This window comes from Xiphophorus hellerii, chromosome 16 (genome assembly GCF_003331165.1).
Source record: "Xiphophorus hellerii strain 12219 chromosome 16, Xiphophorus_hellerii-4.1, whole genome shotgun sequence".
NCBI lineage: Eukaryota > Metazoa > Chordata > Actinopteri > Cyprinodontiformes > Poeciliidae > Xiphophorus > Xiphophorus hellerii.
This window is the reverse complement of record NC_045687.1, coordinates 840,812-863,177: the sequence shown is the minus strand read 5'-3', so window position 1 is coordinate 863,177 and position 22,366 is coordinate 840,812. Positions and strand designations below refer to the sequence as shown.

General features: G+C 42.8%; 1 protein-coding gene across 5 annotated transcripts; it reads left to right on the top strand.

Annotated features, from left to right (window-relative positions):
* Positions 1-918: 918 nt before the first annotated feature.
* On the top strand, positions 919-22,205 carry LOC116734845 (myosin phosphatase Rho-interacting protein-like). 5 transcript variants are annotated; one of them, XM_032586369.1, is made up of 22 exons: positions 919-1,198; positions 4,628-4,705; positions 4,780-4,845; positions 5,057-5,208; positions 5,292-5,373; positions 6,000-6,117; positions 9,294-9,417; positions 10,629-10,779; positions 14,001-14,108; positions 14,891-14,947; positions 15,039-15,107; positions 15,178-15,267; positions 15,340-15,449; positions 16,019-16,478; positions 16,920-17,012; positions 17,502-18,947; positions 19,109-19,256; positions 19,498-19,606; positions 20,435-20,594; positions 21,107-21,208; positions 21,706-21,792; positions 22,037-22,205. In XM_032586369.1, exons 1-22 carry the CDS (start codon positions 1,073-1,075, stop codon positions 22,073-22,075), a joined length of 3,975 nt encoding a protein of 1,324 aa, XP_032442260.1. In that variant the 5' UTR covers positions 919-1,072; the 3' UTR covers positions 22,076-22,205. The 5 variants fall into 5 exon arrangements, with proteins under 5 accessions (XP_032442260.1, XP_032442259.1, XP_032442263.1 ...); XM_032586368.1 differs by having other exon boundaries at positions 21,107-21,233; XM_032586372.1 differs by lacking the exon at positions 22,037-22,205 and having other exon boundaries at positions 21,107-21,135; positions 21,167-21,233; positions 21,706-21,817.
* The last annotated feature ends 161 nt before the right edge of the window (positions 22,206-22,366 follow it).

Sequence of the window (22,366 nt, the reverse complement as noted above, 5' to 3'; positions counted from 1 at the left end):
GAGCAAACATTGTCTTGGATAAACAGAATAATTTCTGTTTCTGTGTAGATTTGTGTTTTATTGTGTGAATCAAACATGTCAGCTGGTTTGAAGCAGCTACTGTGTGTTTTATACGCGACTCGGAAGGCCAAAAATGTAAAGGAAAAGGAAAGTTTTTAGTTTCTTTAACCTCCTGCCACTGCCATTGCCTCGAATAAACGCTTGTCTCCCTGTATCTGACTGCTTATGTGGATTTTTCTGTACATATTGAACACAAATAAATAAAAATATTACACTACTTCATGTGTTTACTGGTAAATGTGTTCTAATGCTGTGTTGTAGATACATTTCTACAAAAAGAAATGTATCAATGAAGTATATTTTATTCATATTTTAATAAGATAAAATATAAAGTTGTCATTTATATTTTGTTTTTAAACATTTCCATTACCATCACAATTTCAGCTGATCTTTTCCATCATTATATGTATTTAGAACTTTCTTTATTATTTATAAACTTACTTTAATACAATTTATTGCTTATTTCTCTACTAACTAAATGTTCTCATTTAAGCTTTAAATTAAACCAAGTCTGAAAATTTTATAGCACCCATTTTAATAAAAATGGCTGTTTTTGCAATCTTTGTAACCTACTTGATTATTGTAGTTGTTGTTTGTTCATGTTATTTACCCTTTAAAAATTACATTATCAATACAGAAATTTACTTATATATTTTTCTAATTTAAAAAAAACATCAAGTAAATTATTAAATTGTTATAAATAAAAAAATCAGAAGAATTTTTTTTGTGTGTATCAGCACAAATTTTTTGTAGTGAAAAATGTATCATTTAATTTTTTAATTCCAAAAACAACGAAAAATGACTTTTATTTTTTAGGTTTCAGCCGGATGTGGATGGTTCATGTCTACGTCAGACGCATTGACCGTGACGACCATCGTCAGGAGAGCTCCGTGTGACAGACGCCAGGCCAGGGAAACCCGCTTCACTCAACGCCGGGGAGCGAAGCGGGACGGCGGCGGCTTGTTTTCGGGTTTCTCCGGCTCCGCTGAGAGGAACCCGCTGACTGGACAACATGTCCGGCGACAAGGCGACGGGATCCTGCGGCCGGTTCCAGCCGAACGTCTTCAATAAGAGCAAATGTCAGAACTGCTTCAAGTCCCGGGAAGTTCACCCGCTGAACGACAGCGACCTGGAGCAGGTAGGTTCCTGCCGCTGGTACCGGTGATGTTCCGTTACATCTGACCCGGTTCGCGTAAAAAACTCAACTTTTCCCTGTCTAATATCATAAAGTTATTAATACGTGTGAACAATGTCTGTCATTTTGGGGTTATTTGCTCGTATCTTGAGTATTTATGTGTAGATTATTAAAATTTGAAGTAGGACTTTAGTCATGAATTTTGACTTATTTTGCCTTTCATGACAACTATTTTTATCTCGTTATGAATAATCAATTAAATATCATTAAAATATAAAAATATTTAACTTAAAGAATGATGTTTAATTTTTAACATGTTGAAATAAAATTAGCTTTATTACACTTAAATAGTTTTTGTCCACTTAAAAATTCACTTTTTCTAAGTCTGATCTCACCTTGAGTTGTGTTAAAAAGTATTAACTTACAGATTTCCTCTGTTAATATTTCTTTCATCACACATAATTGTTTTATAACCTCAAACAAAGTGTAATATTAAAGTTATCCCGAGTAAATACAAAAATGAAGTTTTTACAATAACGTTATTTATTAAGGAAGAAGGAACTTTCCAACCCAACAGGCAGCCAGTGCAGGGATGTTAGAACTGGACTGACATGCTGATCTCTTTTTGTTTTAGTTAGGACTCTTGCAGCAGCGTTCTGCAGAAGCTGGAGATGCCTGATTACTTTTTTTGATAATCCAGTAAAATACCACTGCAGTAATCGAGTCTACTAAAAACAAAGGCATGAACTAATTTTTCAGGATCTTGTGGGGACTTGAGTCGTCTAATTTTAGCAATATTTTTTAGATGGTAGTTTATGATGTTTCTATGATAGAGTTGATGTGGTTATTAAAGTTTAGCTCGGGATCAGTGATCACCCCCAGATTCTTGGCTTCATCAGAGCATTTTAATCCAGTAGACTGAAGGTGGGTGATTATTTTTAATCTATGCTCTTTTGGTCCAAACACTAATATTTCAGTTTTGTTTTTATTTAGTTGGAGAAAATTTTGGCCCATCCAGACATTAATCTGCTCAATACATTTAGTGAGTATTTGGACCTGACTGTAATCTCCTGGTGAAAGACTAACATATAACTGTGTGTCATCGGCATAATTGTGGTATTCTATCTTATTATTTTGTATAATTTAAATTAATGGAAGCATATAGATATTGAAAAGAAGCTGCCCCAGGATGGAGCCTTGGGGAACTCCATATGTAATTTCATTCAGTTTGGATTTAAAGTTGCCTATGGACACAAAAGGTTCTGTTGGACAGGTAAGATTTAATCCAGCCGAGTACTTTACCAGAAATGCCAACACAATTTTCTAATCGTGATAATAAAATATCATGATCAACTGTATCGAATGCAGCACTCAAGTCAAGTAAAACTAATATTGACATTTTATTACAGTCAGTGTTTAGACGGAGGTCATTGAATATTTTGACCAGAGCCGTTTCAGTGCTGTGATGCTGACGGAAACCTGACTGATGGACATCAAAACAGTTGTTCAGGGCCAGAAAACCATTTATCTGCTGAAAAACAATTTTTTCTAGTATTTTAGACAAAAAAGGTAAGTTTGATATTGGTTGATAATTGCTAAGAATTGATGAGTCTAGATTATGTTTTTTTGAGAAGTGGTTTAACTACCGCAGTCTTTAGAGCCTGAGGAAAGACTCCAGAGGAGAGCGACTTATTAATTATGTGTAAAAGATCAGAAGCAAAAACCTCTGAGACCTTTAAGAATAAACTGGTGGGTATGATGTCAAGGGAACAGGTGGATGATTTCATACGGTGTAAAGTGTAACTCAAATCTTTTTCAGTGATCAGGTTAAAGTGGGTCATCATAGGTAAGTTCTGTTTAGGGGAAAACATAGTTAATTGTTTCCTAACAACAGACACAGAGGAGTTTATTGTTTCCCTTATTTTCACCGTTTTATTTATGAAAAAGGTGGAAATTTGTCACGAACCTCAGAGGAGAAAAATTCACGGTTAACAGAAGAAGGTGGATTTAAACAATGTTCCAACAATCGAGAACAGAGCAGGAGAGTTGTTGATAGAGGTAGAAATGACATTTGAAAAAAAAAACTGTCTTGCATTTCTCAGCTCAAAATGAAACATTTTGAGTTTATCTTTGTAGATATTTAAATGGGTTTGTAGTTTAGTTTGTAGTTTAGTTTTACGCCGCCGACGTTCTGCTCTCCTGCTCTCTTTTTTCCCTTTTCTAACCGACTCAAACTTTCTCCAAGGTGGTTTACGTTTCCCAGAGATTACTTTTGTAGTAACAAGAGCAATGGTGTCAATAACCTTCTCAATTTTAAAAATAAAATTGTCTATTCGATCACTCAGAGAAGTACAGGAGTGTATAGCAGTACAAGGAAAAGCCTGAATAAATAGATCTGCAGTAGTTTCCGTAATGCATCTTTTTGAAATTACTTGTGTATAGCTGTCTTTTTGAGCAGGGAGAAAACTGTCCCAAAAAATACAAAAGTGATCTGAAAATGCTACATCAAGCACTACAATTTTAGATATAATGAGTCCTTTAGAAATAATAAGGTCCAAAGTGTGTCCATGATTAGTGTGGGTACCAAGACATGTTGGACCAGGATCTGGTGTAGCTCTTTACTGCCTCAATCCAATGGATTGTTGATATGAAAATTAAAGTCACCAACAATAAGAACAAAATCAACCAAAATTAGGGACAATAATTCAGTGAAATTATCAAAGAAGTTTGCAGAGAGTTTCGGAGGTCTGTATATATTCAGCAGCAGGATACAAGAGGACGAGTTTAGTTTCAAGGCCGGTTTCTGTTAGCTGTTCTGCTTGCGGCCTGCTTCCTGTTGTCAGACCGGTTCTGTTTACGACGTTTCACTGATCAGTCTGACTTGTAAAAATAGTTTTTACGTCTTGATGAAATCATCCTCGCGCCGTCTAGCAGCGTTGTCCCTGCAGGACGGTGAGAGGAGCGCGCCAGGCGTTGTTCCAGGATCTTATCACCTCTGACCTCACGCCAGGTTTCTGTGCAGCCTGTAATTTCAGCGCGTTGCTCAACCTGCAGACGCTCTGATATGCCTCCGGATATGAAATGCTGCACAGCTCTATGAATGTTGTGTCTTTAATAAATCCGGTATAGTTTGTTTTTAAGGCAGTAATCTGTAGAAAGAATCTAAAGTGATTCTGTTTTCTGTTTGTGAACCAGATGCTGATAATAAATCACATCAAATAGAGATATGGAAATATAACATGGATGACATTCAGCTAATTTTCTACGTATCACTTGGGAAAAAAATTAACACAATAGTCAATTCTGGTCAAAGACATCAGGATTTCCTTGAAAATGTTTCCTGGACTAATTTGTACCAGTGTTGAACTGGTCCTCTTACTGGTCTCCTGACCGGTGACCCTGATGGGTCCCTCCTGCCCTCTCTCCCTCCAGGCGAAGCCCGTCTACGCCGGCTGGTTGTGTTTGGCTCCTGAGGGAACGGACTTTGATAATCCCACCCAGAGGTCCAGGGTAGGACGTGATTCTGATTTCTGACTTCATAACGTTTCTCTCTCTGCTCCTAACAGAAAGTTTTCTGTTACCAGAAATGGCAGCGGCGTTTCTTCATCCTGTACGAACACGGCAGAATGACGTACGCTCTGGACGAGCTGGTAGGAAGCACAGAGACGGTTCTGATCCGGAACTGAGACGTGTTACGGAGATGAATCCTAATTATGAACATTTATCCTGTTAATAAACATGAATCCTGGTTAATAAACATTAATACTGGTTAATAAACATTAATCCTGGTTTATTAATTTTATTCCTGGTTCTGCGGAGTTCCTGGGATTAAACTGAGTGTTTTTTCTCTCTCTCTTTCAGCCCAGCACTCTGCCACAGGGAACCATCAACATGAACCTGTGTACCGGCGTTACGGACGCCGAGCCCTGGACCGGCCAGAGGAACGCGCTGTGCATCGCCACGGCGACGCAGGAAGTCTTCATCCGTGGCGACAGCAGAGAGATCATCAGCGGGTCAGCAGGAAACTGGACGCCACTCTCAGCCAATCAGATGCAGACTCACCGGCTCGCTCTCTCTCTCTCTCTGTCCTCACCAGGTGGGGCGAGCAGCTCACTGCGTACCTGTCTGCTAACAAACAGCAGAAGAAGAAACGCAGCGTTGACTCTGTGGCCAATCAGGTAGCAGAACAAACCAAACTCTCATCTGCTGAACCTAAAAGCCTCCAGCAGCAGAGGAAACGCTATTTCAGAATAAACCGGAGTCTGTTGCCGTGGAAACACATGAATATTTATCCACAAATCTGAAAATGTAAAGAAGTTTGTGCTCAGTGATTACGGTTTCCTTCCTTCCTCCAGAGTCACAGACTTTACAGCTGCAGAGGATTTAATGATGATTCATTAAGAAGCAGCAGCTTCACTTTGTGTTTATTACAAATGATGAAATAAAAATCTTTATTTGATCTTCAGTATTTTATTGAATGAAAATGCTCAATATGCTAATTAATCACAAAGTGATCTAAAGTGGTTTGGATGATTTTTAAGGTTAAAATCAAAATTTTTCAGATTTGAAATACAAAAAATATCTGGAAAAATATTTCCAGAAGTTTTCTCTAATCCCCGTTTCTAAAACATCCGTCCGTCCATCCGTCCGTCCGTCCGTCCGTCTGTCCGTCCATCAGTCTCTCTGTCCTTTAGTCCATTTGTTCCTTCCTTCACTCCTTCCTCATGAAATAAAAACTCTGTAATAGTTTCTGAAGTTTTAATGTTTGTAACGCCTTGTTCTGTGTTTCCATGACAACCATCAGGACCCCAGCCCAGCAAACATGGCCGCCGCCGGTCGGAGCAATCCTGCATCGGCGGCCGGGCCTGCAGGCCCAGATGTGCCTCCGGTCCGGACCGTAACAAGAACCGACTCGCTAACAAGTTTGTGAAATATTTTACTAACTTTTATTATATTTCTTTTAATGATCATTTTGAGTCAGAGGTCAGAAGTTCCCTGATGTCCCTGAATGCAACACAAAGAGTGAAAGTTTTATGAGAATCAGAATCAAACATAATGAAACATAATTAGATAAATCATCGTGTCCATAACCTCGCTGCTCCTGATTTTCCTCTGATATTATGAGATTCTGCATCCTGCAGTACATGAACCAAGTTATTTTTATTTCAACAAAATGAAAATGAAAATTCACAAAGAGGTGTTGAGAAAAAATGATTCAAGTTTCATGGAGGTATTTCTAACACTAATTAAACCCAGATCAGACAGCAGAATTATCTCTAAGTTATATAATGCCATACAGCTATCTAAACATGAGAATACAGAATACATAAAGAGGAAATGGGAAAAGGAAATTAAGGTAATAATCTCACAAGAAGGCTGGGAAGAAATATGTCAGCTGCAGTGGGTCTGGACCGGATCAAACACATGGCGGGAGTTTTGCTGGAAAAACTTGCATGATTTTTTGTTCACCCATTCAGAGACGATATGAAAACAACGGGGACGCCTGCTGGAGACTCTGCGGGTCTAAAGGAGCCAAACCACTTCCATGTTTTACTGCCAAGTAATAAAACCATATTGGGAAGAGATCCACAAACATATTGAAAATATATTCAATGTAAAAATTTCATTCAAATGTGAAACGTTGTACTTGGGCAACCTACAGTTGGACACATGGACCAACCAAGACAAAAAACTTCTGGCTATACTGGCAGCCAGTAAGAAAGCCATCACAGGAAAATGGCTAAAACCAGACCCACCCACCATCGATGAATGGATTGAAATTGTTTATCAGATTTATGTTATGGAAAAGATTTATTTCTCCCTCCAAGTTGAAAAAGGAAAGTTTTATAAGATCTGGACCAAATGGACTGAGTATGTAAAACCAGTTAGATCCGACTTCATTTGATTGTTCTGGTGAATTATGTGCCCTTGTATGTTATAGTGTTTTTTTTATTGCTCGAGATGGTGCAATCCCCGTTATTGTTCAGTTCTGTTCATTTTTGTTATTGTTCACAACGTAAATTAGTAATAGTCTGTAAAAGAAAATACCAGAAAGGCAGTATGGACAAAATCACTTGGATTCTCAGGTTGTGTACTTGTGTACGATCTTAAATGGGTAAAGCTGTAATTAACGAATGTGATGGAAATCTGTCTTTCTAAATAAAAAAATAATTACAAAAAAGAAAATGAAAATTCACAAAGTAAACAGAAGAAACTCCAGATACATTTCAGAGGAATTACTAAATGATGAAATAAAACAGATAATACAAATAAACTTTACTATAAAAATGTATCAGAAGATCCAAGTGATTCTTATTTAACAACAAAAAAACGACCTTTTCTCCTGCTTCTCAACGTTTCATCATGACTCGACCGATATAAACGAAACTGATCACAATGTTGTGGCTTTATGTTGATTTTAGTCGAATCCGATTTCTCTTTCCGAGTTTTTATTTCCCACATCCAGAGTACTTCCTCTCTATTCCTCAGTCTTCATGTTCACAGCAGAGGTGACGTCACACTGTGTGAGAGAGCAGAGGTGCTGGAAAAACGGAGTTTACTCTTTTGAAACAAAGATAAAATGATTTGGAGTCGGCCTTTATCTTCATCGGTGATTATCACGGTTACCACGGTTACCGTTTACAGCCAGTTCACGACAGTTTGTGTTTTTATTCCCTGAAGCAGAAATGTTGGTGGAACCTGCAGATTTTAGATTTTACACCTGAATCATAATATTCCGTGTTTTCTGCTGTTTTCCTCTCTCGCGTCGGCAGCTTGATGAACTGGTTTTACATCGATTGGTTTGTTGGTTTTAGTGACAAAAGTAACTTTTTACCTGTTTTTTCAGAGGATCTCAGTGTCGGTTTGACCAACTGGAGGAAAACGGGAATGTTTGGCTTTTATTTCCATGAACAGTGGAGATGGAAAATCTAAAAACATTCTGGTTATTAATGCGTTTGTTTTGGCCACAACAGTTCTTGTGAAAATCTCTTTTCTTGTTTCTTTTTCCTGGAGAAACTGCAGAAATCTCCAGCAGCTCATTTCGGTTTGACACGTTTCTGGTTCTGAAAACATGAACCGAACCAGCAGAGTTTGACCTTCACATGACCTCTGAGACGCAGTTATCTTTCCTTCTTTCTGGAAGTATAAAATAATAAGCTATCAGGCCATCAAGACAAACATGATATCAAGACATGTTATTACATTTTATATAAGGAATTAGTATTTAATAATATTAGTTTTTATATTAAAAATATTAAATTGATGTTTTTAATTTGACTTTGGTTTATTTAAGTTGTGTAAATTCGCAGCTGATTGGCAGTAAAACTGATCCAGTTCATTTAGAAATAAATAGACAATAAATGATGGTGACCAGTTTACTGCGGCGGTTAATCAGAACTCATCCGTGTTTCCTGGATTTATGAGGCTTTTAAATGATTTTTAAATCAGATTTTATTCTCCAACAGAAAAGAAAGAATTAAATGAAACATTTTGATTTCTTCCTTTAATTCCTGCTGCGCTCGTACAACCCGCTGGACCAGTGAGTCCTTCACTGGGTCTGTTTCCTTCTGCATTCCTGCCACTTTCTGTCACAGAGACATTTCATCAGAACCAGTTTAAGGTTCTGGTTCTGTTTACTTCCAACTGGACCCGTCAACTTCCTCTGCTCAGCGATGATGTCACTGTCATTAGCCGCCATGTTGGCCTCTGATCCTCCTTTAAACACAGCGATTCATCAGCAGCGTTTAACGTCGACCGGTTGTGGTGCTGTTGCCGTGGCAACACTCATGTTGGCACTGCTTGGGTTTATCTTCTGCACTAATCCAGAGCTGGGCGGGACGAGCGTTTTATTCTTCAGGTCAAAGGTCAAATGGAGCTTTTTCATCAATATTGAAGAATTGTGGACATAAAAACTATAAAAAATATCTTGATGGGAAATTAAGTTAGTTTCCTATTTTTTATAGTGAACTGAGATATTTTCTCTATAAACTGAACTAAAGTTCTCTGGGAAGATTTTGTGTTTTTGCAGTGCATGAATTAGAGGAACTGGATTCAGACCAAAAGTTTTATTTTACAATAATCTGGGTTTGGTTTCCAGGCGACAGCGTGCCGACCCAGCCGGGCCCCGCCTCCTCCCTGACCCCTGTGACCCCTGTGACCTCAGGCGGTGCCGGACGCCTGGCCGCCGGCCGTTACAACCAGAACCAGAACCAGAGCAGAAGGTTAGACATCCAACCAGTTTCCACAACCCGGTTACTGGTTTTATCCTCTAGTTACTGGTTTTATCCTCTAGTTACTGGTTTTATCCTCTAGTTACTGGTTTTTATCCTCTAGTTACTGGTTTTATCCTCCAGGCTGGTCTCATTCCTGTTGGACATTTAAAGAGCCTCTGCAGAGAGAAGGAAGTAAAATGTGCAGACGTTGAGCTCGGATCAAAGAGCCGACCCTCCATTACGGATCTAACTGCTGCGTTTCTATCTTAGCCCACAGATCCTCTCCCAGTCCTCCCAGTTCCCCCCAGCAGCGTGAGCTCCTCGTTCTTGTTGATTTTTTGGGAAACCAACCCAGTAAAACTTAGATTCGCCTCCGGCCAGAGATTCCTGAGCGCTGCTGTAATTAAATCTGTTTCTCATGACCTCAAGCGTCAGAGCGAAGCTCCGCTTGGACATCTTCCCCTAAACACCAACAGAACGACCCAGAACACCAGAAACAATCTGACCTCTGTCCGCAGGTCAAAGGTCATGCTGCTTTTAGTTTTTTCAGAACTAAAGTTAATCAGGGAACTTTACAAGACCAGAACCGGCCCAGTTCATTCCAGTTTAACCCAGTGTGATCCGTTCCACATCAGTAGATCATAAAAGGCTCCATTAGTAAAAACTTCCCCATCTAAAGAAACAAGAAATGAATTTTACTTTGCAGCATTTTAGGAAAGAAGGTGGAGAAGGTGGAGAGGAACAACTGTCTTTAACAGGAAGAAACCTCCAGTAGAACCAGAAGCAGAAGCAGTATGTTTTGGGTCTGGACTGAGACCGAATGAAAATAAAAGTAAAATTTAAAACATAAATGTTCCACTGCTCCAGTGGCCCAAAGCAAACCAAAGAGGAACTAAACCCCAAATCAACTTTATTAATCCATTAATCTATCTTTATGTTTCTGTGATAATTGTGACATTTTTGAGTAAATTTGTTTAATTTTGAAACATTTGGCCTAAAACAGTCTCAGTGCTGCCCTCTTTGGGTTGACCAGCGGTATTGCAGGTGAATTTTCTTATTGGTTAAAAAGTTGGTTGACGTCTGCTTTTCTGTATAAAATTGTCTCAGACGCGCCCCCTGGTGGAGAGTCGGGAGGGGAAACAGCTAGCTCTGCTAGCATCTATCGTTTCTCAGCTGCTCCATGTGACGGCAGCCTAAAATACTTTTACTGTTGATTCCAGCCTGGATCGCTCAGCAGAGCAGCAGCTGGGGCCGGAGATCTGGAGCGGAGCGCAGAGAGGCGGAGGAGCCGAATGCGGGGCTGGCTCCAGGACCGACTGGACCGCCGGGACCGACCGGACCGCCGGGATTGACCGGACCGCCGGGCGAGAGGTAAACTCTGAACCCATCCAGGACCTCATCAGAGGAGCTGCTGGTTAATAATCTGATGCTGGTTTACAAACATTTTACTGATGGAGGAAAACTTTTAAATTTTATATATAGAGTTTCTCCAGAGTTTTCCCAAAGTTTTCCAGAGTTTAACCAAAGTTTTCCAGAGTTTCCCCAAAGTTTTCCAGAGTTTTCCCAAAGTTTTCCAGAGTTTCCCCAGAGTTTCCCCAAAGTTTTCCAGAGTTTTCCCAAAGTTTCCCCAGAGTTTTCCCAAAGTTTTCCAGTTTTCTCAGAATTTTCCAGTTTCCCCAGAGTTTTCCCAAAGTTGTCCAGAGTTTCCCCAGAGTTTTCCAGAGTTTCCCCAGAGTTTTCCCAAAGTTTTCCAGAGTTTCCCCACAGTTTTCCCAGAGTTTTCCAGAGTTTCCCCACAGTTTTCCAGAGTTTGCCCAAAGTTTTCCAGTTTTCCCAGAATTTTCCTGTTTCCCCAGAGTTTTCCCAGAGTTTCCCCAGAGTTTTCCAGAGTTTCTTCAAAGTTTCCCCAGAGTTTTCCAGAGTTTCTTCAAAGTTTTCCAGAGTTTCCCCAGAGTTTTCCCAAAGTTTTCCAGAGTTTTCCCAAAGTTTTCCCGTTTTCCCAGAATTTTCCAGTTTCTCCAGAGTTTTCCCAGAGTTTTCCCAAAGTTTTCCAGAGTTTTCCCAAAGTTTTCCAGTTTTCCCAGAATTTTCCAGTTTCCCCAGAGTTTCCCCAGAGTTTTCCCAAAGTTTTCCAGAGTTTCCCCAGAGTTTTCCCAAAGTTTTCCAGAGTTTCCCCAGAGTTTTCCCAAAGTTTTCCAGAGTTTCCCCACAGTTTTCCCAGAGTTTTCCAGAGTTTCCCCACAGTTTTCCAGAGTTTGCCCAAAGTTTTCCAGTTTTCCCAGAATTTTCCTGTTTCCCCAGAGTTTTCCCAGAGTTTCCCCAGAGTTTTCCAGAGTTTCTTCAAAGTTTCCCCAGAGTTTTCCAGAGTTTCTTCAAAGTTTTCCAGAGTTTCCCCAGAGTTTTCCCAAAGTTTTCCAGAGTTTTCCCAAAGTTTTCCCGTTTTCCCAGAATTTTCCAGTTTCTCCAGAGTTTTCCCAGAGTTTTCCCAAAGTTTTCCAGAGTTTTCCCAAAGTTTTCCAGTTTTCCCAGAATTTTCCAGTTTCCCCAGAGTTTCCCCAGAGTTTTCCCAAAGTTTTCCAGAGTTTCCCCAGAGTTTTCCCAAAGTTTTCCAGAGTTTCCCCAGAGTTTTCCCAAAGTTTTCCAGAGTTTCCCCAAAGTTTCCCCAAAGTTTTCCAGAGTTTTCCCAAAGTTTTCCAGAGTTTCCCCAGAGTTTTCCCAAAGTTTCCCCAGAGTTTCCCCAGAGTTTTCTAGAGTTTTTGGTCCTGTGCCTGGCTGTGCTCCTTGCTGTAAAGCTGCTAGCGTTAGCCGCTCCTCCTCTCTGCTGCCATAGAGGCGAGTTGCTGGTTTCTGCCGGTTGCTGTGTATATTAAACGCGGCTCGTGTTTCTGTAAATGTTGCCGGACCGGTCTGCCGGATGGGAAGCCTTTACTTTGTCCTAATGACCTTTAGATGCATGACAGGACGGATGCTGCAGCTTGTTAGTTTATTTAGTGTCTGGATGAGAGAAAGGGAAACAAACTAGACGAGTTACATCAGCAGTTATTAATTCGCTTAGCATCAGGCTTGTTTATTCCTGCTCTGATTGGCTGAAGGCTTTACATCATTAAACAAGTGATAAAACTTCTTGTCGAGACTGGAAACATTTTGTTGTTTTAACTTGATAAAAAAGTTTTTCGCCCTGGCGATGTCTGTGACTCAGTAATGAGTAATCTAATGCGCTATTATTTCCAATACAGTAATCAGATTAAAGTTAATTATATTGCTTATGTTGCTTTCCTGTGTTGCTGCTGGTTTTACACAGGAAACCTTGGAGGGATGAGAGAAATTCACGTTTTCTATCTGGAAATTCATCTTTATTTAGAGTTTGTGTTGCTAAAGATGGAGATATCGAGGTTGTTTGTTTCCTCTGTGCTGCTGCTTCACCTGGAAAACAGGAGACAGAAAAACCAGAGTGATTTTTGAACCTTTCTGGAGGTGAAAGCCCCCTGGTGGTGAATTCAGGCACAACCAATTGATCTCAGATTGGTCACCAGCTGATTGATGATGCAGAGATCACAATTTATTAAATAAAATGACACAAAAATTAAAAATATTAACTTTCAAACAAATTTCTACCTTTACTTACATTTCTTATGTGAACTAATATAAATGAATATTTATTATAAACCTGTACTGGAAATGATTGTTCATAAAATGAGGAATATTAGGGACCACCATCCTGTTCATAAAAACAGAGCGTCTTCAGTCAGAGGCTTCTTTAACTTTGCTGTAATACAGACCTCTACAGGAGATCCTTCCTGCCCACAGCCATCAGCATCTACAATAACTCATTTTGAATTAATATGAATTACAACAACATTTAATTTCTCTTTGGGATCAGTAAAGTATTCTTGAATTGAACTCTTCTAATAAATAAACTTATAACATCTGAATAGAGTCTTCATAATAATAATAATAGTAGTAGTTCTCCAAACTATCGAACTATCTAATTTAAAAATATTAGATAGTTTTTAAATTTGAAGAAACACCAAGAGCTGTGACTAGAGAAAACGGACTAGTTAAAGAAGTTAACTTTAAACATGGCTGCTGAATGTAACTAATAAAGTAACTTATAATCCAACTTAGTTAGAACGTCCCAGTTCCTGACTGGTTCTTGTTTTTACTGCGTCGTGATTCCAAACCCTTCAAAACCTTACAGGTACTTTGTCACTATTTTTCTATTAAGTTATGTGTAAAGTACTTGTAGCTGCCTTGTTGCTGAAATGTGCTCTACACATAAACTTGATTGATTAAAATACAAATAATTTCAATTAATCAATTCCAGATTCTGTAATTAATTCAATGAACTGTTTTTGACTAATCTGAAGTTTCTATAAATTTCTTGGGAAGGCGTAACTGAAACAAACTGATTTCTTTCTGTTCTGTCTCTCTTTGGGGATAATCTGCTTCCTCCATTTCTTCCTTTGGTTTTTTACTAAAACGCCCTGAAAACGACCCGGTTCCTGTAAAATCGCTCTTTATCTCCATTATATTCTGGTTTTGAAGGGAAAATGTGATTTTTATCTGCTGAATCTTGTTTCCTCTTTGTGCAGAAACTGCGGTCGACAGGAGACGGGAGCCTGCTCAGCGTTCCCGCGCCTCAGAGCAGAACCCGGTCTCTGGACCGCCGGACAGCGGACGGCGCCGTGGCGGCCATGACGGTCAGCTGAGCTCATAAAAACTGTTTGTGTCTCTGAGGGAGAAATGTTAGCTCTGGTTGTAGCGGCTGGTCTGGATGAATTCATCATTCTAACCTCCAGAAACTGAAACTTTAATCATCACGTCTTCATTTCCTCCTTCCTCTGCAGCCGAGGTCATTTCTGCCAGTTCCCTTCTCCATCATCTCACCTTAATCACAATTTATTAAAAATGTCTTATAGGGCGTGCTGCGGTGGCGTAGGGGATAGCGTGACCACGTTTGGAGGCCTTGAGTCCTCGACGCGGCCGTCGTGGGTTCGATTCCCCGACCTGCCGATATTTGCCACATGTCTTCTCCCCTCTCCTTCCCTGTTTCCTGTCAGCCTACTTTCATATAAGGGGCACTAGAGCCCACAAAAGACCCCCTGGAGGGGCAAAAAAAAGTCTAATATCCTTTTAATGTGTCTTAAAATTTAACTTTCCTCTTTTGTTTGGTTATTTGCTAATTTGTTTTGCCTCTTTATGGTTTTATTCTTGTTTTTGTTAAGAAATCAAGTCAAAGTTTATTTATGTATCACATTTACCACAACCAAAGTGCTTCACACCATAAATGATAAATGATATAAGTGCTAATTTCCAAACTTTGTTTTTGTTTTTAGCTGTTGAAGGAATGGAAAAATAATGTTTACATTTTTCAAACGGAAAAACAACCAGAAACTCTGAGGAGTTTTTGCTGTCGGTGTTTTGTTTGTTCTTCAGTTTTTTATGACAGGTCACCTTTAAAATCAGTTTTTAATTTTTACAGCCAGTTCTGCTGAACTTTAAGAAAGGCTGGATGATGAAGCTGGATGAAGACGACGAGGTAAAAAACCCAGACAGAAATGTTCAGATTGATGCTGATGTGAAAGTTTCAGCCATCATGGAGCTTCCTGCTCGTCTGTGCTGCCCCCTAGTGGAGGAAATATTGGTTTGTTCTGTCGACGGCCAGCCTGAGGTTCTACAGAGACTCGTCAGCTGAGGAGGTTCGTTGATCAGAGCAGAAAGCTGCAGCAGTTCATGACATGTCAGGTTAAAACTCTGTTCTGGTTCCAGGCTTCAGACCCGGACGGAGAAATCGACCTGTCGAAGTGCTACAGCGTGTCTGAATATCAGGTCCAGAGAAACTACGGCTTCCAGATCCACGTAAGACTCTGAGGTTCTGCAGCTGCACCTGCTGCTGCTGCAGGCAGAAACCCTTTCCTCTGGATGTTTCAGACCCAGAAGGCCGTCTTCACGCTGTCCGCCATGACGGCAGGAATACGCAGGAACTGGATCCAAGCGCTGATGAAGAACGTCAATCCGGCCAACGCGCCCAACGTGGCCAGGTGAGCTCTGGAGCTTTAATCTGTGACCGTTTCTGATGGTTACAGATCCAGAGATAAAAATCCAGTTTCATCAGAGAAACGACGGCAGGAGGGAACATAAAGTCCAAACAGTTGGTTCTCCGTAACGCAGAGGAACCGACTGGAGCTTCTGTTCAAATATCAGCCACAGATTAAAAAATGAGCAGGAAGAAAATTTTAAAACAATCCTGGAAATCCGTCCCTGATCTGCTGCTCATCCAGGATTGGACTCTGATTCTGGAGCCGGAGGTCCAGAATCCATATCTTCTTCCTTTTAGCGTTGTTTAGTTTTTAAATATTTTTCTTACTCACTCTGAGTGGATGTTCAGATCAGAGCAAAACCCTTTAGAGTGGATAAGATCAGTTTCACATGGAAGCGATGAATTAATGGGTCAGATTCACGACCCCTGAACGAATCTCTCTGGTTCTGGTTCTGCTTGTTTTGGGGAACCCGACATGATCAATGATCGTCCGGACGCTGCACGTCTCTGATGATGTTTTAGTGTTTGTTTGTTTGGGGTGTTCAGTTCGGTTCTCCTCTGTGTTCCCAGCTTACCTGGCCGCCGCCTCACCTGCAGCCCAGCTGAGGTCGGACCGTACGTGGCGCAGGACTCCGCCTCCGGCCACGCCCCCAGACCCCCAGGCCCCGCCTCCAGCAGCGAGTCGGACCAGTCCGGGGTCGGCGCCAAAGCTCGGCTGGACGGCGGTCGCCTTGGCGACCGAGTTGCGTCCTACCTGGAGCTGGGCGACCTGGAGAGGGTCAAGCGGCGGGAGGAGAGGAGGCGGCGCTACGAGAGCCTGCTGGGCTTCCCTCTGGGGCGGGGCGGGCCGCAGGGCGGCGCCACGCGACCTCTGAGCCCCCGGTCCCAGCTGAAGATGGAGGAGCGGATCGCAGAGTGCTGGAGGCAGGTGGCGAGGACGGCGCTGAGACCAGAGAGGACGGTGGCGCTGCCCACCGAGTCCAGAGACGCTCTGGAGACGGAGACGCTGCTGCAGGGCTGCAGGACGCTGGTGAGGGACGCGATGCGGCGCTGCAGGTGCTGCAGATGCTGCATGCAGATGTCTTATAAGACTTGAAATAAAACAAAACTAACAAATAACTTTTCAGGCAGATGCAGGAGCTTATTTTAAGTCAATAATTTCTTAATATTGATAAAAAGTTTTAAATCTACTGGCAGATTATTTCATTTATTTGTTCCATGTTATGAGAAATGTGGAACTGGTTTGTTTTCATTAATATTAAGGAATTATTTAATTTAAAAAAGGTTCCCACTTCTTGCTGATAAATTACTTTTAAGTCAGTTTCATCTTATTTCAGGAGATATTTTCAACAGAACAGGTCAGAACTACTTGGTGAGATTCTGTCAGTTTTCCTCTGGATTTGAAACAACAGTTTGGATCTGCAGATTTCATTCCTGCTGTTTGACTCTTCCTTCCTTTCTCCTGTTGGAGGTCGATGACCTGAAGGCCCAGCTGGCGGGTTTGGAGCGTCGCAGACTCCAGCTGGAAGATCGCCTCAGAGCCGCCAGATTCTGTCCGGAGCAGGTCTGTGAACGCAGCGCCTTGCTAACGTTTATCCAAAACCTGCTGCTGTCTGTCAAGTTCCAACCACAGAACTCAGTTCATCTCGGAGTAAAAATATTATTTAATCCACGTTTGAAGCTAAAATTTACGTTATGAAGCTACGATATTTTAACTGTTGGAGGATTTTGTAAAAAACCACAAGTCATTTCTCCAGCTGGCGCTAGCGCTATGCTAGCATGTTTGTTTTGATTTACCCAGATAACAAAGTTATTTTAAAAAAGAATACATAATGAATTCTTTACATGAAAAGCTGTTTTGTTTTAAGAGCTGATCTCTGCCAACATCCAAGGAATCATTTAATGTGAATAAATGTGGAAAAGTTAAACTGAAGTGAATAATTTATATCCAGATTGGATCAAAGTTTTACATTTTCTGCAGATTAACGTAAAAACATGAAATAAATGCAGCAATGCTGATGTGAAGTTTTTCCTTTCGCATGATTTTCTCCAGATGGACCTTCTGGTTCCATTCGACCCGATTTTCCACCCTGCAGACGGGAGCTTGACTCTGCTGAATGACTCTGGGTGGCTGTTCAGAGACCTGCTGCAGCAGCGCAGAGACCTGCTGCAGCAGCGCAAAGAGCTGCTGCAGCAGCGCAGCAACTCCTCGTCGGCTGCATGTCTGTCCGGCATCTGGATACGCCTCCCAGTCGGAGATTCAGCAGAAACAGACGGTTTGGTCTTAGCTGCAGCTGCAGCAGGCGGCCAGCAGGGGGCGCCTCAGGCTGACTGGAGAGACCCGGACATCCACGCTGCAGTGAAGAGTCTGACCCAGGAGGTGGCGCTGCTCAGCAGCCAGAACCGAGCTCTGGACCAGCACAACCAGGAGATGCTGGACCAGCTGACCGAGGCGGACCGGGAGATCGACCGGCTGAGGGCCGAGCTGGGCCGCTGGTACAACGAGCCGCTCCGCCGGAACCAGGAGCTGCTGTCGGCCTCACTGGAGGTTCTGCTGCAGCTCAAACACTCAGCAGAACCAAACGGACCAGAACTGCAGCTGGAGCGGTCGGAGCGGACCTGCAGGAAACCAGAGCAGGAAAACACGGAGCTGAAGGAAACAACAGTTGAAGACGTCACTGAGGAGAAACCGGACCAGAACCAGAACCAGAACCAGGCCGTTTCTGCTGAAGAAAACATCCAGGAAGTGACAGCAGGAGCGGGGATGAGGCTGCAGACGTTGGCGCAGCTGCTGGAGGTCATCGACGGTTTGGACCTCAGAGAGGAAGAGGAGGAAGAGTTCTGGAAATCTGACCTGAACAAGATGAAGAGCGACCCGGCCCGGTTGCAGCAGCCAATAGGAGAGCAGCTGGAGCAGGCCGGCCATGTGCTGCTGCACCCTGAGGAAGAGGAGGAGGAGGAAGAGGAGAGCTTCGTGTGGGGAAGAGTTTCAGAGAACCGCAGATTTACTGATGAGCTGAGAGGCATCACTCTGAGCAGAATATCGTGTCTGAACCGCCTCGCTGCCTCCGGCCGCAGCGCCGCATGCGACCGCCTGCAGTCCGCCGCAGACAAACTCTCCTCTTCCCACCTCGCATCGTCTGCAGCGGCGGACGCATTCTGCTGCGTTCGGCTCAGCAGGCTGCGGTCCAGATACCAGAGGAGAGTCTGTTCCAGCTGCAGCGGCCGCATGGAGGAGATCCAGGAGCTGAACACCGGACCGGAGGACGCGTGGACCACAGAGGATGCCCAGGTGAGCATCAGCTGCCAGACTGATGGAGGTCAGAGGTCAACAGCAGCGGGGTCAGAGGAAATGCTGCACCTGGAGCAGAATGAAACTCCTCTGATGAGGCCGCAGGAGACGCAGCAAAGCTCTGACCTCCGAGCCGAAGGGGAGACGCTGCAGGAGGAGCTGAGGCGAATGCAGGAGCAGCACCGGCGGGAGGTCGCTCAGCTGAAGGTAGGGGGCGCCACTGCTGCACGTTTTACCTTCACTTCCTGTAAAATCTGTGACTTCATCAGCTGATTGGGTTTCTGTAGTCACTGGATTGTGTCAGCTGATTTCTCTGAAACCATTTTGAACTGAACTGGAGTGTGTGTGTGTGTGTGTGTGTTTTGCAGGCCTCCTGTGAGCGTGCCTTCATCACCATGGAGACCTGTCATCTGGGGGTGGTAGAGGAGCTGCAGCGCCTGCACCAGCAGGAGGTGCAGTGCCTCCTGGTGGAGAGAGACAGACTGTTGGAGGAGGAGAGCGCTGCCACTGCGACCGGTGAGTTCTGCAGTCTCTACTGACCACCAGAGGGCAGCACTGAATATTCCCTTGTGCATGTGCTGTTCTAGTAGTAACACCAAGAGTCACCAAGAGATCGGCTGACCAATCAGAGGCCTGCAGCCTATTGGCTGGGATTCATATAAACATAGTTACATTGGTAACTTTAGTTCCTCTGGACTGGAGACTGACCAACAGAATCCGATCCAAATTGACCCGCCTCCACTTCCTGTTTGTTCAGCGATCGAAGCCATCAAGAAGGCCCACCGCGCCGAGCTGCAGACGGAGATCCAGAGGAGGAGCCAATCAGAGAACTGCAACAGAAACTCGCAGCTGGAGGAGATCCACAGGTAGGTGAGCCGGGCCGGTCGGGTTCAGGTCGCATTCGCCTGCAGAAACGTTCTCATGACTTCCTGGGAAACGTTCAACTCCAACCTCCTTCCTTCTAACCAAAGACAGATGGAGGGATTTTCAGTAAAAAACACGATTATCAGAAAACGCAGAGATTTTTATCCTTCAGCTAAGAAATGATCTGGTATTATTCCATGTAACGTTTAGGAAAAATAACCTGCTGCTGTATTTCAGCAGATTTTAAACTGTTTCTTCATAAACCTAAACCTGTAATCGTGAAGAACAGGTCCAGTGTTTCGGGTTTCAGGCTCAGTTTTGTGATAAATTATAATGTAACATTTGATTAAAAGCCTAAATTTGAGAAACATTATTTACAGTTGAAGGCAGATAAATAAAGATTTATAAAGATAATAAAATTAACTATGATTTTTGTTCTCAGTGTCTGAAGTTAAATCAAACCAAACTTTCATGTTCAGGTCTGTTAGAATTACCTAAAATTATTTCTATTTGCTGAAAGCCAGAAAATGTCAAGGAGGGTTTTTTTTAGAGATTGTTTGTAATTTTCTTGGCCCAGTCAGGTGAACAGGGTGTTTCTAAACGTCACGTTTTGTTAAAATTTATTTGAACTTGGAATATAGAAGATATTATTAATAACAGCAATAAATGATCATCTGATGGTGAGTTAAAACTGTCTTCTTTAGTTAGTCTGTATTGTTTTATCTCCAAACTGTTTTGTTGCTGGAAAAGTTTGAAAAGTTGCCTTGAAGTTTTTGAATTTTGCGGCGGAGTGTGTGAACCTGAGTGTTAATGGGTGTGTGTGTTTCCAGGGAGGAGCTGGGCTCCTTCCAGCTGGAGCTGGACGTTTTGTCCCAGCAGTTCTCCATCAAGTGTCTGGAGAACAGACACCTGGTCCAGGCTGTGGAGGCCGAGAGGAAGGCCTTGGGTCAGTGTCGGCAGGAGAACCGGGCCCTGCGGAGCCGCAACCAGGTGACTGGACTCAGCCGCTCACTGGAAGTAAAAGCATGAAAAACTCCTGAACCTTCTGGTAAAAACTGGACGTCTTCGGGTCAGAGAAGCTCCACCTCTGATTGATGGAGAAATAATCTACTGGTAAAATTATGTTAGGGCCAGACTAGGAGATTATTTTAAAATGATGAGAAGAAAGTCACGTGAGAATAGTCATATTATCTGAATAATTGCAATAATACAAGAAAAAAGTCATAATATTACGAGAATAAAGAAATAATTTAATAATAAATTATTAATAATTTAATAATCTTGTGAAGTTCTACTTTAGTATCAGTTTTACTAATAAGGGAAAATTTAATATTTTAACATCAGCATCAAATTATCAGCAGCAGAACTTGGAGATGATTTCAGTCAACATGACGAGATATTAATAACTCCATCAGAATTTTACAGCAGCTCCATTCTGGAGGTTATTCCTTAGGATTATTTTCTCATAATTTAAAAAACAATCATGTTTTTCTGGTGTCCAGGAGCTGAGCCGTCACCTGGCGGCGGAGATCACCAGACTGTGTTCTGTGGCCCAGCAGGAGCAGCCGCCGCGCGGCCAGACCGGGGACGGCTACGAGGTGGAGGTGAGCCGGGGTCAGGGGTCAGGAGGTCAGGGAGTCAGTGAGTTGATGTGGTGGATAACTGAGGGGGGTCAGAAGGTCAGATCCTGTTGTTATGAATTTGTTCAATCGTCTCCAAAAGAATTTAAAAACTAGACATCATCATTTTAATTCAGCAAATGTACAAAATCATTTTTTAGTTCTGGATCAATAAATAAAATTCATTTCCCATAAAAAACAAACACAAAATTTGCACCTTTATTTGCTTGATTTTAGTTTTATTTTCATTTTCTTGGCCTGTGAAACAAAGTTTGGACACTCCTGGTTTAGAGGAAAGAATATTCATGTGTCAGAATGGCCTAGTCAAAGTCCAGAACTAAATCCAGTTGAGATTTTGTGGTAAGATTTAATAAAGTGCTGATCAGAGACGCTGTAAAAATATATTTTCCTGTCACTGTGGTCGTTCTGCCTGGTGTTGGTCTGAGATCAAACAGAACCATCTGGATCTCCTTCCTGTCCAGGTCACGCTGCGAGTTCAGGAGGCCGAGGTCCAGAGTCTGAAACAGGAAGTGGCGTCTCTGAAGGACGAGCTGCAGGCGGCGGTGAAGGTCGGCGTCCCGCACGCTACAGAGTTTGGTTAAAAAAACCTACGATCAGGGCGTGCTGCGGTGGCCTAGTGGTTAGCGCGACCCACGTTTGGAGGCCTTGAGTCCTCGACGCGGCCGTCGTGGGTTCGATTCCTGGACCCGGCGATATTTACAGCATGTCTTCCCCCCTTTCCTGTCAGCCTACTTCATATAAGGGACACTAGAGCCCACAAAAAAAAAAAAAAGGATTTCTGTTTCAACGCAGGACCAGAGGAACGCAGCACAGAAGTACCTGAGGAGCTGAGGGAGAACCTGAGGCTGGCGCACCGGGCGCTGGGGGAGGATTCAGCCTGACCTCCAGGACGACCTTCAGCCTGACCTCCAGGACGACGGGGAGGATTCAGCCTGACCTCCAGGACGACCTTCAGCCTGACCTCCAGGACGACGGGGAGGATTCAGCCTGACCTCCAGAACGACCTTCAGCCTGACCTCCAGGACGACCTTCAGCCTGACCTCCAGGACGACCTTCAGCCTGACCTCCAGGACGACCTTCAGCCTGACCTCCAGGACGACGGGGAGGATTCAGCCTGACCTC

Excerpts from the sequence above, each read along its gene's own strand:
- LOC116734845 (XM_032586367.1), top strand. The coding sequence starts at position 1,073 with ATGTCCGGCGACAAGGCGACGGGATCCTGCGGCCGGTTCCAGCCGAAC. Across the intron at positions 4,706-4,779 it reads ATCCCACCCAGAGGTCCAGG|AAATGGCAGCGGCGTTTCTT; the intron begins GTAGGACGTGAT and ends TTCTGTTACCAG. Across the intron at positions 15,268-15,339 it reads ACTACGGCTTCCAGATCCAC|ACCCAGAAGGCCGTCTTCAC; the intron begins GTAAGACTCTGA and ends TGGATGTTTCAG.